This window comes from Argopecten irradians, chromosome 10, assembly GCF_041381155.1.
Source record: "Argopecten irradians isolate NY chromosome 10, Ai_NY, whole genome shotgun sequence".
Lineage (NCBI taxonomy): Eukaryota > Metazoa > Mollusca > Bivalvia > Pectinida > Pectinidae > Argopecten > Argopecten irradians.
The window spans coordinates 23693553-23712555 of record NC_091143.1 but is presented as its reverse complement, the minus strand read 5'-3'; the positions used below and the strand labels follow the sequence as shown (position 1 = coordinate 23712555).

General features: G+C 33.0%; 2 protein-coding genes across 3 annotated transcripts; one reads left to right on the top strand and one right to left on the bottom strand.

Annotated features, from left to right (window-relative positions):
* Window positions 1-644: 644 nt before the first annotated feature.
* On the bottom strand, window positions 645-10593 carry LOC138333438 (COP9 signalosome complex subunit 2). The gene is made up of 13 exons (XM_069281812.1): window positions 10493-10593; window positions 8516-8629; window positions 7939-8019; window positions 7264-7389; window positions 6601-6768; window positions 6074-6178; window positions 5582-5651; window positions 4459-4558; window positions 3998-4129; window positions 3413-3510; window positions 2998-3080; window positions 2595-2653; window positions 645-1963 (listed from the first exon to the last, which is right to left on the bottom strand). The coding sequence occupies exons 1-13, from the start codon at window positions 10538-10540 to the stop codon at window positions 1819-1821; spliced, it is 1329 nt and encodes a 442-aa protein (XP_069137913.1). The 5' UTR covers window positions 10541-10593; the 3' UTR covers window positions 645-1818.
* A 198-nt stretch (window positions 10594-10791) lies between these two features.
* Window positions 10792-18354, top strand: LOC138333437 (DET1- and DDB1-associated protein 1-like). Of its 2 annotated transcripts, XM_069281810.1 has the most exons (5): window positions 10792-10820; window positions 12527-12607; window positions 13317-13368; window positions 14055-14116; window positions 17060-18354. In XM_069281810.1, the coding sequence occupies exons 1-5, from the start codon at window positions 10818-10820 to the stop codon at window positions 17168-17170; spliced, it is 309 nt and encodes a 102-aa protein (XP_069137911.1). In that variant the 5' UTR covers window positions 10792-10817; the 3' UTR covers window positions 17171-18354. The 2 variants fall into 2 exon arrangements, with proteins under 2 accessions (XP_069137911.1, XP_069137910.1); XM_069281809.1 differs by lacking the exon at window positions 10792-10820 and having other exon boundaries at window positions 12518-12607.
* Window positions 18355-19003: the final 649 nt, after the last annotated feature.

Genomic DNA, 19003 nt, shown 5'->3' with positions numbered 1-19003 from the left:
CAACTAGGGCCATAGGGGAACCTACATGTGAAATTTGAGAGAGATCCCTTCTGCACTTTCTGAGAAATAGAGGTAACAAACTTCAATTGTGAAAATCCAAGGTGGCAGCTTGTCAGCCATCTTGTTTACCGATCGGTCCCAAAATGCAATATTCACAATCAGGAACCTAGGGGAACCTATATATGAAATTTGAGACAGATCTTTTCAGTACTCTCTGAGAAATAGCTGTAACAAACTCCAATTGTCAAAACACAAGAAGGCAGCCTGTACTCGGCTATCTTGTTTACCGATCAGTCCCAAAATGCAATTTGCACAACTAGGGCCCAAGAGGAACCTAAATTTGAAATATGAATTAGAAAGGACGGGATTGATTCTAGATTCAAACTAGAGGGAGATAATCTATATATTGTTAGAATTCTACAGAGAAAATCTTACCAATATCTTAGGGTCTGGTGGCCAGTCTACAGTGACCAATATGTAATTGACCTTTTGATCCAAATCTTATGCTACTTAGTGCTATTCAATTACTTAAACCAGTTTCTTTCAAATCCATTCAATTTCTGCTCAGTTAACATCTGGACAAACACTAAATTCCCCTATAATTTCATCAACAGGGGACTTATAATCTGATAAATGACAACCAAATCTTTAGTTTATTAAATTAGTTTGTTTTATTATCTTTCCACAAACTTACCTAACCTTTGTTGTATATAATCATGATTTGATATCTCTCCACATAACTTTAGTATAATATTTAAAAGCACTGTAAGTGGCTGATATCATAGTACAATGGAACTGTAAGCAAATCACCATACATGAAGAGAAAACATTTTCAGTCTTGATACTTTACATCTGTTATATAAATCTTTTAGACCTGTCTGTTACTCCGTATTTGCATATTACAGATTTACCTTCCCTTACGGGTAGGAATTGATTGTGACGTCATCAGTTTGATAGGATACAGGTAATGTCATACTTTCCAGAGAAAACAATGCAAGTTTCACACACAAAACAATGATGTCACAATGGGATACCTACCCATAAGGGAGCTAAATCTGTCATATGCAAATACAAATTCCTGTAACACAATGGCAAATGTAGGCATTAACAGTCTTCATAAAAAAAATCCAATGGTCTGAATCATGATAAGCAATATCATCCATGGACCAATCCCAGGCACTTCCTCTTGTGAGCAAAATTATACACTTCAACCAGCTGGACAACAGTACTCTTGACCCTACATATGTACAAATGAATATGTGAAGGTAAACACAACCCTCAAGCAAAATTATCAGGAATTATCAATATACTCTTAAAAGCACTGTTTCTTTAACATTGAAATCCTGACACACAAGATTCCATTGCAACACAACTGAATAGTCTGCACTAGTTGACAAAGAGTCTGTTGACATTCCATGTGGAATCAACTTATCTTAGTCCTTGGCAAACCAGCACTATCTGTGTTCCATTCACATGTTACCTTTCAAACGAGGTAATTAATTTGGTGTACATAGCAAAAATGACCAGATTTGTCACACATAGGTAACAGCTGAAGTCTTTATGATTACAAATATTGCAATCAATTGTCTTTGTTTATAAAAACTTGTGGGGTTGCAAGGATTCTCTCTCTTTCATCAGTCTCAATCCTAGCAGCTGATGAAACTGCCAGCATCATGATGATTCAGACATCCAGCAAATCTTCATGCTTACAAGTATCATTTGACCACGAAGTGTACAGGCCACACAAGTTGTACGATGATCAATCACACTAATTCGATGGTATAAATAAGTTATTCAACGGTCAGTCTTTAGCTGTCATCACGCTGTTTTGTTGACCACTGCTAAATGTACAGTTTGTAATTGGGCCGTCCATTTGTCCAGAGCGTTATATCTGGCCGTACCCATGGCCTCGCGGTCCAGCTCTAATACCAGATTTACCTGGTCTATCCTCCCGTGTATGGCACTGAAACAAATCGGGCAATAATCAATATTGTTTCTCTTCTAAATTTTAGTTCATGCTCCGTATGATAAAATAACTATTAGTTTGTTTATCATTAGCTATCGTGGTAATATTTGGGTGGAATTTTAGGGTGGTCTCATTGTTTACCAGATACCCTGTACTTGTTCATGGCAATTTGGTTTGTGATTTGGTGGAATCCTCGGTCTATTTATCAATTCAGCCTTATTGTTAAACCCTGCCACCTTTTGATGACATTGATCTTGGTGACGTCATCAACCTTTTTATTCATTAATCATCAAAATAATTGAGATAACTGAAAATATGTTTCTGTAAAGCAGCTTATGATAGCATACAATTAAATTTCATTATAGGAAATATATTGCCATGGAAATGTTTCAAATAAAGGTTAAGTAGAAGCAAAAAGGCTTCAATCACAAAACTTAATATTCATAAAATTGTTGTTATGCATGAAAATGCAAAATTAAAGTTACCACAAAAATAAGTTGATTTACAGTTAAGAGAATTTGGCACAATAAATCTAACTCTTAAATCAAAATCTTTTTTTTGAAATTTCAATGTGTCACTTATCTCATAATTTATGGATAAAATGACAAGTGTACCGGTAATCACTTACTTGTCAAGAATACAGGAAACCAGTAAGTTCTCTACCTCCAAAGGGTCTATGTTGAGTTCCTATAATGTAAAGAAAATAGTTATGTATTGACAAAGGCCTGCAATAGATCATAAAACAAAAATCACAAAGAATTTATACAGGACAGATTGTGGAATTTTGATGTACAAGGAAAATTTTGAAGCTATCAAATATAATCAACAAAGTACAGCAAATTGGATTTGAAGGGGATGTATACTCTGTCTAAATGTTGATTCAAACATGAGCTATTTCCAGGAGAAATTGGCATTCAGACCAAATACAAACTGCTTCTATCTACAAAACACAACTGAAGCTTGAAGGAAATATTTCTACATCTCCTTTGTAAGTTTAAAATAATCAACATAATTTTTAAAACATCACTCACCTTTGAAATAAATGGTATGTGTATTCTTGTGTAGGGTTTAATTAGTTTTATCAACACTTGTGTTCGGATGTTACGAAGTAAATCTGTAATATATGATAAATGCCGTCAAAATTTTATATCTTGGCATTAATTTATTCCTTACCACTATCAATGATATACTTAAGACTAAATAAATAGATACATGTATTTGAAACCTATTTAACATTTATGTAATCATTTTTTGAAAATATTAAAAAATAACTTCGAATATTAATTAAGTGTGCAGTACAGGTATTAATAACTGTACATTTGTACCAAATAACCAATTTAAACCAAATCTGCATTCAAAGTGCTCACTTTTATAATTCATCATCTGCTTCCAGGAACTAATTTACAGTTTAAACTTAAATTTAATGTTGAACAAGGACACCCTTACCCTCTATATGTTCTCTGATGAAGCGGTCCTCCATTATATTTCTTCGGTTTGTTTTCAGAATTTTCTCAAATTCATTAATATCATTGTTTTGATAAGCACTGAAAAAGCAAAAGTAACAGCATATGTGATTTTTACCCACATCCATATTTTTAAAACTACATTGCTGTTGAAATAAGAAATCAATATCAAGATTAATAATATACTCAAGTTACTGTAGTGCAAAATAGAAATTTACAAACTCTACAGGACGGAACTTTCAAAGGAATTTTTAAATGTAAATCACATAACAGATATCACAAACGCATTACTTTATGGGATTACTTTTCAAGCTTAGTGATGAATTAGTGATGAATATTCATCTAAAAGTTAGAAGGAGGAAAGGCTCTATGGAAAACCAATCTAAAATTTTGAGTTTTTTTTTTACTTAAAATTAATATTTGCATAATATTTTGATTCACTTTCCAAGCAAATTAATACACATTCAAATAAATATTATGTTTGCAATAAAATAACTTTTCAGAATTCAAGAAAAAACTTAATATAATTTAAACATTGATTTAAAAAAACAATCCAGCACATATATACCTGACTAAGTTGGTCATTGCTAAGATTTCAGGGTCGTTTTTATAAGGCTTGGTTTCCTGGGAGTCAAATGGGTTAATTCCAGATTTCATCAACATGTTGGCCAAGACCAGGTACTTTAGACAAGTGGTACGCCTGAGGAAAATGTAAACATGGAAATAAATAGATTTATTTGTTTAACCATATATCTATTAATATCAAATCTATCAAATTATTGACAAACTGCAGCAAACACCTTATCTTTGACTCTACCATAACTATAAGATCTTATTTCTTCTTTGAAAATTGGATAACATCATTAAAATGTATGGTAATACTAATCACACAATTAACATGCATTTCAAACAAACAATACTGTCAATACAACGTACATAGAACAGAATTTAATCTCTGTTGATTTTCATCAGGATTATAACCATATATAAATATTATATTAATGACTGAAATGTACAACAGAATTTTACCTAGGGCTACCAGATTCATCGTAATTCTTAAATGCTTCGAAGAAATCTGTGTGTGCTTTCTCGTATTCTCCCTCTCGTAAATGCATTTTACCACCACATTCTGAAAAAGTGATTTTAAAATTCAATGTTATTTTAGTTGTAAAAGAACTAAAAGGTGTGAATCATCATTTTATTCATTCTGGAGCTTCTATAATTAAATAGGTCGATTCTTGATACACCATACCGGTACTTTTATCTGTCAACACTGTCAAGAAATGAAGTCGTTTGGTTATTCAGAGTTATCTCCTCTTTTGTATCCAGAGTTATCTGCTCTTGTGAGAAGATACTGTAAAGTGACCTTCTTTTGTGAATGTTTATCTAAGGGAAATACATATGAACATTGATGATATATTGATATGTATTTGCATTTAATTTTCAAATTTGCCAAACTTGTTGTTTTTAAAACAGAAATATTGAAAGCTAGCAGCCGCAAAAGAAAATTGGTTTACGTACTAAATTGCCATTCTAGTAGTTTCAGTGAGAAAAGTGTGTTACTTTTGATTTCCCCTTACATCAAGCAGATGAAGTAAAAATCAACATTTCTCAGTTACTCTACATACACAGTTGATCTGATACAGTCAAACCTATCTGTGAACAATTATTTTCAGACAATGTATCGTGTAATATTTTTTACAACACATTCTCGCTGGCAAGTCGTATGTAATGTTGCCGTGTAACCAGTTTTGACGGATTAATCTCGGAACATGAAAGAACGATTTGGGGGCGTTTTCTCACAATATACAACTTCAAAACTATTAAAATCACAATGCAGGTACACATATTAACTTTCAGTAACATTTCTACCGAGAAATGGGACCGTATTTTATTTATAAACACATCGAGAATACCTGGGTTGCATCAGGCGATAATCCGACTGACTCTAATCTAAAGAGAAAGAACGTAAACTTATATGCCTAATTTGAAATAGCTTAAGAACAGGCCATTTCTTAGTAATAAAAGAATGCTAAATATCGACAATGAATAATGGAACACATTAAATAAATAGGCCTAGGCATGTTTTATTTTGCATACCGTATCATCCGAGTTGTGGCTTCGAAATCACGCTTACGAGTGATCTACTCACCTCTAATGACGCCCATGATGAGCGGATGTGGAATGGCTGACTTTATGTGGAGAGACTGTTCATACAGAGCCTGTACACAAATAATACTGAGAGACTGATCATACAAAGTCTGTATATATACAGTAGACAAGGCATTGTAAAGCATTGAATATGATTTTAAAACAAAATTAAAAGCAACAATGTATTTTATCATCAAACATATAAAATGTATGTTGAGAGCAGTTGTGAATCAATTGAATCATTTCTTGGCCTAGGTTCATCAACATTTTTTAACTTTAAGGAGTTTCAGAATTTAAGGAGAAGATCTTAAGTTGAGGAGCTTTTCTTAACCTCTGTTATATACAATTATACTTTCCTACGGAGAATTTTAATAAATTCCTTAATAAAGTTAAGGAATATTGATGAAACTGTCCCTGTACATGTAAAATATTTATCTTTCATTTAACATTTTGATACATGATAAACATTTTCTTTTTAAGCAAGTATATTTACCTTTAATTTTTTGTTGTTCTTCTGTGCTGTGTACATTTGGATTTCTAAGGCATAGATCTCTAACAACTGTGTTCCTTTCTTCAAGTCATCTTCTCCTTCATCTGTCTGTAAAACAAATCATAATCTCAACCCCAAACTCAAACGAAAAGATTTTCATCTATTTCAACTGTCAAAAGACTATCATATGCAAATTACAGAAAAATGACAAAAGAACAAAACTGAGATAGTATATTTCAACACCAATTAAACCTCAATACAAATGATACTAATATCCTAAACTTGTAATGTACTGTCAGTAAATATAATTCATAGATCAGCATGGGAAGTTATAGATGAACATGTATTTCAGTGGGATGTCAACAACTTTTAGAAAACGAAAACCTATACTTTTATTAGCATGAATTAATCACTAATTCTCTCCTAAATGTTAAGTGTGGAAGAGATCATTATGAAATTTCATAGGTTTTATTCCAATCTACAAAGGAACCAAAATTTACCTGTTAACTAGAACAGAGTAATTATTTTACCTGACATGATATGTGTAACTGTTTCAGAATTCTTTGGAGTTTGGAATAGTCGCCTCTGTCGAAGTAAAGCTTGCCTAGTTTGGTATTGGTTTTGAACCACAATCTTTCATTCTTAGCTTCCTTCAAGGCATCTAGTGTTGTTTCATAGAAATCTTGTAGAAGCTCCATCTACAATAAGAATTAAATTTTTACAACTTTTCTATCCTCCACTTTATTATGACCACTCTCTGTACTTAAAAGCAAACATGCCAAAAATGCCTTTTATGTGTCAGAACTAACATCTACATTGCAGGGTTACTTTCCATAAGCATTCCTCATTATATTCAAATTGTAAATAATGTTAAAATTAAGTTGCTTTGAGTCCTTAGGGACATTGATTTGTAACGATAAATACAAGTTCTATATGATGTTGAGAGAATAGTAACCAAAAATGCTTCTATGAAAAGAAATCTTATTTTGCAGTAATACTTTTATATATATTTTTCCCCTGCAGAATTTCTATGGAATAACTTTTTCCACAACTATCAGAAATGTGAAATAAAATTATCATAAAAGATCAGAAAACATTTTGATAGTAACAGACTGGATATTGTGTATTTTGGCGTGAGAAATTTGGATGTAGAAGTATAGATAAATTCCTGGTTATGAGTGTAAAAGTCTCACCTGTTTGGATGTGGAGATGTAGTCGAGGATGGAATTGATAGATTTTTCTGAATAATTCCTCGTCACTGCTGACTTAATATAAGTCAAAAGTGTCTTATACCTCACCATCATCTGTTCATAATTACTCTGAAAAAACAAAAGAAATAATACATTCTCTCCATTGACTAAACATGAGACAACATTGAACTGATAGCAATCTCAACGAGACTAAATACCATAAACTGTAGCAAAATTGCCTTTATAGTTATTGAGGCCTATTTCATATCTTGCTTAATGAAAATAAAAAAAAAATATTAAAAATATTAAATTTTACTCATCATGCAATTGTAAAATGACATTTTGAAATTTTAGTAAAAGAAACCAAGGAGAAATTATAGAACACAGCTATCTCATATTCAATATTTATCTCCCCTTGTAAGAAAGAACATGATTGTAAAATGTGAAGAATCTGTATGACAAATATGACAGGATACTGACATTTACTCAAACAAACAAATGATTAACATTTAATTATTGATAATATTTACATCACTGTCTTTAGTAGAGATAGAACCTGAACACTAGTTTCAACTTGGATCATGCTAAAGAGATCTAATCAAAGAATATTGCCGTTAGAATTCACTAGGGGTTAAACGTTGCATGCAAGTATGACATGAATAATAATATCCATTTTACCAGTTTGAAGTTGATTTTGATCATCTGTTTAAGAGCCTTAAAACCCCATTCTCCTTTATCTTTGCCTTCCAACTCCAACACCTGAAAAAACAAATTTGAATTTGTTTTAATAAGAAATATAACACAGTCAGACAACAAACATTTTTTTCAGCATTTTGCTAGTTTTTATTAAAATATCCCAGGAAACAGTTGAAGAATTATATTCAGAAATCATAAAATTACTGATTCAATTACAGTCTGCGACTTTAAGCACTAGTACGATGCCCACGACTAGTAATTTGACGGCCGGACTAGCGGCAATTGTAATGAACATAGTACACTATACATTTCGTATTTTCAACACATTTTTAGTGCATTCTGATTGTTTCCGACTGGATGCATCATTTTGTGAGAATTTGTGACTTACAAACACATCCAGACTGATGGCTGTATAAACACATCCAGACTGATGGCTGTATATTTTATTTGGACTAGTGATTAAATAGTCGGACTAGTATATGCCGTGTATGCACATATTAAGCTGAAATGTCTGGTATTTAAACAGAAATCAGCTATCCTTTTTCTCTTTCTTTCAAACCTTTTGGAAGCTCTCCAATGCAGCTCTAGGGTCATCTTCCTTTAGTGCCTTAGAATTGTAATACTGGTTCTCTAAGTCAACATCAGGTTCAGAGTTACTTTCCTCCGAGTATTCCTTAAAAAGAAATGAAAATAGCACTTTTTATTGATCATGAGTTTTGCATATTTACATGTATATTTTGAAACTACAACACTTAATTGACATAACATTATTTAACTTTGAGAACATTGTAGCAGAATTGGACTGGGTCAATCAATGGTGACCAGCAGGTAGTTCAGTCGGTAGACCGTAGCAATCAGAACTTCTCAGATGTAGCTGTCATCCACTGACCTCGGATGTAACACAAAGTCACACAAGGGCATCCATTTCGAAACTAAGGGACTAACAGTATTTTAATAACAACTAGTTGCCACCGAGGTCACAACCCCCCTCGAAAAGTGTCAGTTCATCAATGCTGTGTGTTGTCCATCTCGAAGAAGAAATTGTTACATTAAATTTCTTAAAATACAACTATAGAAGTTCAACATTTCTATTCTATTCATTTTCAATTCATAACTATTCATTGTCTTATGTACAACCAGGGTGTAATTATGTTTTCAAACTAAGAAATCAAAATGTTTGATTTTCTTACATATTCTTCCATATATTACATCCGAGGTAATGTTTTACATCCGAGGAGGTCCAATTAAGATTGTAGAGCATCCGGCTAGTGTTCGGTGGACCTGAGTTTGAATCCCAGTCTGGCCAATATATTTTCTCCTTAAACTTTTTTGTTGCAACATTTACGAAATATAAGGCTTCCCCATATCGGATTAGCAGTTTGTGCTAAAATATAATTGGTCTTTTTTTTAACACAGTATCATTGTTTGGTGTTTTTTTTACACAGAGTTATAGCCCTTTGCAGATCTAGAATTATATTTAATATATATGCAAAGTACTGTTTTAGTGCTATATATCAATCCATGTTAAGTTCAATTTGCACCCTCTCCTCTCCACTATGTTAATGAAGCTTTCAAAATTAACAACCAACTCTGATTAACTATTCAGTAGCCTAACGTTATATCTTAAAGGGACGATTCGCTCAGGCTAATTCTTTTACATAACCAAGAAGCAAAATATGGCATAACTGTATTGTTTACTACATTTCATATGAAACATTTAACTCAATATATTGACAAATTCCACGTCATTGTTAAGTATTTTAATTGATACCGTTGTAATTACAAATCGTTGATCAATACGATTAAGCAGGTACAGTATGTACTCTGTACCCATATCCGAGCCAAAGTCACGCATGTTAAACAAATGAACTACATAACCACTGAGGAGGTAATAAAATAATTTTTAGGCAAGACAATTCACCTTATAATGTAAACCACTACTGTCAGAGCGATTTGAGCAGTTCTAGACAAAAGTTGCATTACTCTACGAGCAAAGGACAAGGTTCGGCATACAAGAAGTTCTACCACAATGTGTAATGGCGGACAGCGAGCAAGTTGTGAACATCTACACACATGTCACCACCATGGGCTTTTCAGGCATATCACAGTAAAACCGACTGATCCAATTTCCATTAGAACTGGTTTTCCCCCGATATATGTACAAATCTTAATGTTCTATAAGATTGAATTGTCCCTTTAATATCTTAATTTTACACGATTTCCCCCAAAGACTAAGTAGGATGAATAAAAACTGTTTTTTAAAATCATTTATCTATTTCGTACAAAAGTTGAAGAACCTTACTGCTGGAAAGGATCCATAAACAATTATCAAACATTTTCTTCACATTTCATTTGATTTTGTTGCTCAACAATATTCTAGACCGGCCACTACTGTCTAACCTCACTTCCTACCGCAAGCGACAACGCAATACATAATTAGTTTTTCAAAATGTCAGCATGGTCAAACGAATCTGGATAATAAATTCAACAGAACATGCACAATTATTTAAAATTTCCAGTATGACAACAGGCTTACCAAATCATATTCTTCGTCATCATCATACATGCAATCTTCGTCCGACATGTTGGATTTTTGGGGACATAAACGTTCACAATAATATTTTCAGACCGTGAGGATAATTCCGGAATATCATTTTCAATGCAAAATAAAATTTATATTGAAGAAAACAAAGTTAAAATGTAATGTTAAGTTAAAATAAAACCCCATGAAAAAAAATAACGCCAATGATTTGTCTGAATATCTAAGTAGTTTTTATATTTTTTCCTAACAGTTTTCCGGACATTTCTGCCCGAAAACAGTTTTTAATTTTATGTGCATATTTTAATGGCGGACAGAAAAGATGGTAAGTGACAGTTGAGTCTAAAATAATTCTTGACATGTTAGACGATTATCTTCTATTTATGAATGATAACACACAGATAATTACATTCTTTATGAAATAAGAAAATAATGTTTTTAAGTTTTATACGCGATAACCAATTCATAAATGTAAAACCACAAAACACTTTCCAGTTGATATCCATCTGGCATTCTCATTTTTTCCCCACCAGACTTCTCATTTTTTCCCCACCAGACTCTCGCAATGAATCATTTTTGCGTAAACTGTAACAAAATAAGCTTCAATTCCACTATGTACACTGTCTGTACAGTGCAGATACCAACAAGGTACATGTATGTTTGGTTTTTTCACTGATTTGCTTTTTTCAACATGATTTAGCATGTTTCAGTACCCAAAATGGTACACCTCCTAAATTTGATTTGATTAATAAATATCTAGACATGATAAAAATGTTTGAATTCATATAAGGAAAGTTCAAACAATTTTTAATTGATTAAAGTCATGTATGTGTCAAAAAAGTTCCATTCAGCACTTGTTTTCTGTGTTTCAAAATATATGGTGTATTTAGGGTTGTCGCACGACGTCGTTCCCCAGATTTTTTTAACAATTGCATTATTTTCATTTTTAACTAGAGATAATAAGCAACAGGAAAGAAAATGACATATAAAAATTGTCACAGTTACTGTTAATCACCTTAATTTTTGTTCAGGACAGTTATTGTCAGTTTAGAGTGTAAACTGAAAATTCTGCCTCATATATATCAAAGTGTACCAATTTGGGTAGCGTACCAATTTGGGTAGCGTCACGTTAACTGTACTAACAGGATTAGGTTGCAGTCTTAAAGTGTCTGTAGTTGCCTGCAGTATGTGTAGCACATTTGGTTAAAAAATATTAACAGAATCTAGATCTGTCTAGATTTTAGAAAGGTCCTATAGGTTTGAGACCTGTGGCGTTGTTGTGAACCTTTTACTTCTTCTAAATTTGGTATTGTGATCATGATACACCAAACCTCGTATAAAGCATGTTTACTTAATTTTGGCCACTTTTACTTTTACAGTGGCGGAATGTATGATAATTAGATATATCCCGATATATTAACTCAAGCCCTCCACCTCTGGGTTAAAATCCCATATGGGGCTGTTACCAGCGGTACTGACACCTGATGTTAGCTGTTTATTTAAGCAAAACAAACCAAAATTGTATAAAGCAAATAGTAGGTGCATGTGCATGACCCCACTAGTATTGATTAACAAAGCTAGGATACACATACAGGAAAAGTTAAAGTGTGTATATATGAAGAATGAAGATGAATTGGACGTCAACCTCTGACCACTTTTCATTTTTCCACTTGATTCTGCTACATATGTTAAACGTAGAAGTGGGAAAATGCATGGCAATATACCCAGGATCCTCCAAACTTTGACAGGATGCTCTACCAATTGAGTATGATCGACTGCTGGCAATCAACCTGATCCAGGACTGTTATACATGTGTACTGTAACATCATCAAGGAATTGAAAGATTTAAAGATATGGCTAAAATATATAACATAAAGTTAATTAGGTATACATGCACATAATTAAATGACACATATACATTTAAAGGGACATGAACCTTAGATAAGTTGTTCTGTATGCTTAGATATGGTTTTCAGATGTTTATTGAATATTTTATTAAATGAGAATGAAAAAATATATATTATGTTTCAGGCGGATTTTCTCAAAGGCTTACCATCACACAATGAAAGTAATTTTACCAAATTCCACACAGATTCAAGTTGCAAAGTGGGGGTAAGTACATAATTTTTTGTGTCAGTGAAACTAGATTCATCACACCACATGTACATTCCAAATGGGATTTTATTAATTTACATAATAATTAGATATGTGATCAGATTCATGCTGCAGATTCATTCCAAATTTTGATATATTGTATTTGTCGTATTAAGTAATTAAATAAATAAGTGCCCCTCCCCTTTTCATGAGGAAAGTTGAAGTTGTTTGAAAACCCCAATTCCATAGATTTAACAATGTTTTACAACATATGATGCCTCTAACATCAGCATTGTATCCCATATTACATGAACTTGCGAATCTTTTACATGTGAATCACGAAATAATAATGTGTCTTAAACGATAAAATGCATATGTATGTTTACTGTAACAGATTATACCATGAGAAGAGGAAGATCTAAAATATGGCTGACATTTTTCGCCCACAACTTTCATTTTGGTTCATCATAAGCGCCCCCCTTTGTTACAATATATTAAGCGGCCTGGGTGCTAATTACGGCGAATTCAGGAGTATTATATATTTGAATTGTACAAGTTAAATCATAAGAATATCAAAGAATTATAAGTTAAGTCTTACATAGTTCAAATTTTTTGTACTCTGCTCTTGAATATAAATATATAAGGGGGGGGGGGGGGTTATAAATTTATTTAATATTTAATTCTAAAGGTTTAAGTGAATTTACACTTAAATTTTGATATTATCTAGGTGAGAAAACCTGGTGTATATATATCCACCAAAGATTTCCCATCAGAACAAGGTGAGTAAACCTACAACCATACATCTGTAACTGTAAACGATAATCCTACTACTACTTATAACTTCTTCTTTCTCATCAGGGTTATATAATTATAAGATCATAGGTCTACATTTTGTCACTTTCTTGTCCGCTCTGTCACCTAAACTAAAGTGTCATTCGAACATCAAGCTGCATTGATTTACACTTCTATAGTTATGGCTCACCATAACCATGTACATCCTGCCTCGTCCTTTCCTGTCTCATTCCTTTCTATTCTGATTTTGATATGGGGTCATATCAATCTGATACAGATACAGATCTTTCACTATACATAATGTATATAGTGAACACATGTATTTTAATCAAATTGGGGTCAATCTATAAGGGTATTGTTGACTTCATGTTAACAAGTTTTCATTGTTTGCTTTCACATTCTGTTGGTATGGTAACATTTTGAATGGGACTAATTCAAGTACCATGTGATACATGATAACGTTTTTGTGGGACTACGTATTGTTGCGATTGATGGAATGACATCAAATGATGATATCGTGTGCTAACGTCATTTCAGCGAGAAATTACAAAAAGTTACTTTCCATCACCACTGGAGATACTAGTCCCACACAAACGTTATCATGTGGTATATGAATTATTCCCATTGTTTGAGATTTGATAAATATTTACAGAAAATACTGGTCTATTTTCAGTGATAACAACAGAAAAGACCAATATACTGTTACGGTATCTCCACCAACAGTGGGATAAAAAGGTAGGTGAGAACAGGCGAAAGATTGGGGTATTTTGACTCAACTTCAGAACATTTTGGGCTTATATTACCTGCCTGAAGGGCATAATGCAGTGCCTGTCGTCCATCTGTACATGTACGGCCATCAACTTTTACCTTTAAACAACTTCTCAAAGATCATGAATCCCAGAGACTTATTTAATTTACCTGTGAAATGTTTAAATGGAGGGATTTATATAGAGAGCAACCAACTAAAGAATTTTACATAGACCACAGTGTTAAACTTGGTTAAAGTTTTGTACTGTATTATTAAAACAAAGGAATATTAGTTAGCTATTGTGTTCTATAATTAAAGTCTAGGTTCTCATATAACACTAGATAGAAAAAAAAGTTTGGGTCCTTCTGCTCAAACTCCAACCAGGGTAGCTTTATTGAAATCAGGCGCATTTTGCACTAAAAAATCCTGAAATTCTAATGTTTTTACCTATTCATTATCAAAATTGATATTTTGAACCTAAATCTCAATATGAATTTCCAAATTGATATCATGGTTATCTAGGAATAATTACCTGTCAGAAAACATTTTTACTTTTGAAATTCATAATTAGCCAGCCAATCAGTGGCCGGGTTAAAATTCTATCCTGGGCTCAATCTTGTATACACAGGGGCCATTTCGAAGGTCTTTTTTTTATTTAGTTGGTTGATCCCTATATTAATGTATACCGTATTTTTGCGCGTATAGTGCGCACCCGCGTATAGTGCGCAGGTACGTTTTTGAGTTTTATTTTGAAAAAAAATTTTTTTTACAAAAAAATCTTATTTTTGCATCTTCATTCAAAACGTTTTGCATAGGCTCCAAACACTCTTCAAGAACTTCAAGAACAAAATAAAACTCTTCCTATTGTTTATCAGTGCCTAAAACAACCTTCTGTTCATTAAAATTAACTGTCGAGAGGAGTTTGACACGATGATGGACACTTTGTTTACACAGCAATAGCGACAGGCCTAGTTAGCTTGTGAATTGCCGGCGACTCTATAATGAGGTCTCAACCACGATGTTTTTACAATAAAATAATTAATCATACCTTGTGTAATTCCAAGTGGTATCAATCAAGTCTATTGTATATCTGATGGGCATTTAGATTTAATTATGTCCAAGATATTAGCTGGAAAGCCAACCGAGCTAGGCTAATCAACCACAGCTGGCCGCCATATTTGAGTACTGACTGCACACTTCCGTATTCTCAATTATTTCGATCAGTATTGAAATCAAGATGAGATTTTATAGAACCATTTCAAAAGATGGTAATAAGAGTGTATTTGACAGACATACCATCATTTATAGTACCGATTGGTCAGTTTTAATGTAAGAAGGTTTTAATTTCGTATTTAATTTGCTGACTCTGCATGAAGCCATAACACTCACTTCCGTAAACATTTGCAAGTTCAAAAGTTTTCACATGCTGGCGAAATATATTTATAAGGTAATGAGTTTAACGTGACGAATCAATTACATACTTATACATCGTTTCAAGCTCCAGACTACATTTATTAAGCCATTTAGATTTGGAGATATACCTTACTGAAGATTCACGATCGTAACATGTGTCCGGTCATGAACACGTGCTCCCAAACGGAGTTTCAAGAAATTAAAGATATAAATTTCAAGTGAGCTTTTCATTTTATATTGAATATATGCATTGAATATTGACTTAAAGATCCAAGTATTTAATCATAACTCTCAACATGTACAAAATGTTAGGCTACTGCACACTTTAGCTTGGACCTGCCGGTCGATGATCATGACTCGGGGGCCTGTACTTGCGTATAATGCGCACCCCAACTTTTCACTTGATAATTTATCAAAAAAAGTGCGCACTATACGCGCAAAAATACGGTAATATTACATTAAAGGTAGGTTTCGCCCAATGAAATAAAGTTTACGAAATTGAAATTTATCCTGTTCATAGATATAATCTTCAGATCATTTTCTATGCATACAGCGAATAATATGGGTGGTCAGTTGCCTAGCTTGACCAGGAAAATACTCCTCTAAAAATAGAGCGAAGTCAAGCTTTACTTAGAACATGACATTTTTTTTTCCAAAACAAGGTCGCATCAACAAACGGAAGGGTGCAACAAAATGTCAGATAGAAGTGACAGTCTTGCCACAGCATGTTTAGTTAAAACACAACAACAACAAATCAAAGTACGATGGATTGTTCATACCCTACATGTCATATAACCTATAATACTTCAAGTTACTGACATAAACTCGCTAGCTTAGTACACCAAACATATATGTAGTTAGTCTGCCGCTGTATGTGCGCTGGCATATGTGTTTAACTCACAACGTGCAACACGACCCAACAGAATCTGGGCGAGTCTGAAGTGGCTTCTGTTTCTTCTATTGCTACATGACATCTCTGAGTTTCATTCCCAAGAGATATCATAGGATGCTACCGATTCCATTCTAAATTCCTACTCCTTGATGCCGATTCTGATACATAGTTTTTTCTCACACACTTTCGTTCAGCCATTTTGTTTACTATTAGTGCATAAAAATGGGCATGCGCGAAACTTCGACAACACAATCCAGCTTCATTTGCATACAACCCTGTCAGCCTGACGATCGTAATAAATCAAGGATTTCCTTCAATTTTGTATTCAAGACACATTTGTTCAATCTCATACGCATTAAGAAATTAAATAATGAGGTATTTTTAATATGTTTTTTCACCTTTTCTTCCGTTTATTGGATTTTACAAAATAAATATTTACTTGGTTTGGCGAAACCTACCTTTAAAAGAATTAGTTTTAGTCTTTAAAGATAAATTCACACTTTGGCTTGTAAGGTTTCATCTAAAAATTTGATAAAGGATCTCTAAATTCTGTTTACATGAGCACACATCATAAGGAATACTGACAACTGTATTGTATTATTGGTATGTCTTTTTTTCATTTCAGAATGTCAGCAAGAAAAGAGATTCCAGTAAAGCCAGTCTAGATTCATCAGAATCTACAAATTCTCCTTCTACCAAAATGCCACGTTTAAATTCTCAGGATGAGGGATCCTAATGGAGAAGAATGATGTGTGACTGGCCAATCACAGTATTTCTTACAAATCAACAGTTGTTGGATGTGGCGGGAATGGAGAGAATGAAGTTACATGGCTTTCCATTGGCTGGTTTGTCAGAGAAGAATTAGTTTTATTGATGTACATGGTTGACAAATAGTTACCATGATGCTTTTTTTTTTATTTTGTTTAGACAATTATAAATATATCCATTGTACATACATTACCTGTAGCTTACAGATTTTTTTAAAGGAATTATAAGTGTAAGTGAGATGTCACTGAGTATATTTACATCTTCTCTGATGATGATAAGGTTTCAAACCAAGGTCTATTAAAAGGTAGAATACTCGCTATTCGATAAGTAGACAGTGCTGTAGCTTCTGGTCGGGTTGAAGGGTTGTGTGATGGTTCACAGGGATTTTTCACGGATATATATGTGGGATAAATGATGTATAGTTTGACAGTCTCTGATGAGTAGAAGTTTTTCATCTGTAATGTGTAACGAATAGATGTATAGCCAGAAACATTGGAAAACTTTATACACTTCCATTTTGGTAGTATTTTTAAGTTAGCTGATCTTATGAACATTAGATTGTTACTTTTCTTTGGAGGATGGGGGTTGTTGTATCTCACTATAATGTCACCATAGTGTGGGACATTGACATGATGTAGTATATATAAGGTTATATTTACTCTTAATTAACATGCACTTAAAAATCTCTAAATTTTCAAAGAAATTTGATTTTCTAATTTCAAATGAAAATTATAAAATGTTAGGACTGCAAAAATATTTGACAATAAAGTACTCTGATAAACTTCTAATAAACATCACAAACATGTCCTACCCACAAGAGTAAATCACAAATGTATATATAAAAATTACAGTGTATATAGATATGATGTTTGACAAATATCTCAACTGGTAGCTAAAAGAGCAGATCTTGAGCAAAATAATAAAATTCTACAAACATGGCCGTCTTTTTACACCTAATTGTGAGGGGGATTTTTTACCCGGTGAGAACTCTATAGTTCTATGCTGTGTATCCATTCTGCTCTTATTATCATGTCTCCATCTCAAACACTATTAAAACTTTTAATATGGGTCAATTGACCTGTGTGAGAAAGAATGTAATACATCAAAAGTAGGTCATTGTGACCTGTTTTTGCACTTACTTTTTCTGTCACACTACATATTAATGGAGCTTATGCTGGGTCTTTGGTCCATTAAGATGTGTTGTGTATAATAGATACTACTTCATATTTTACTTTTAAAGCAGCTTGATACAGATACATTTCAATTTTTGATATTGCTATAAATAGAAGTGTTAATTATGCTTATTTATACCTGAATATATCGGTCATAGGTCAAAATATTTTGAAATTTATTTTGCATCGTTAAAAAATTACTAATTTAAAAAAAAAACTAATTCATATAGGTTTGTCATGAAATGTGAGATATGTAGACCTTTTGATCTATCAAGTTAGTGGATAACAAATGTGTTTCATACTCAGAATAGAAGTTTAGACACAGAGTTAGGAAATGTTTGTTGATGTAATCAATATGCACCGCCATGTATGGAATGTTAGTGTGTCTTGGATGATTTATATGCAATGAATGCTGCACATCAGCTGTAGTTAGAAATCTTGTACAATTTGGACCAATTGATGGAACTCATGATCACTGAATGTTTTTAGTTTAAAAGCTATATATGGATTAACTTGACAGTATGCAGAATAATCAAGAGTTACCTCCCCTAAGCACCTTCAGTTAAAATGAGTGAATGTTGTCTGACTGAATTCATTCTGGTTAAAATGTGTAACACGTCGGCTGATAA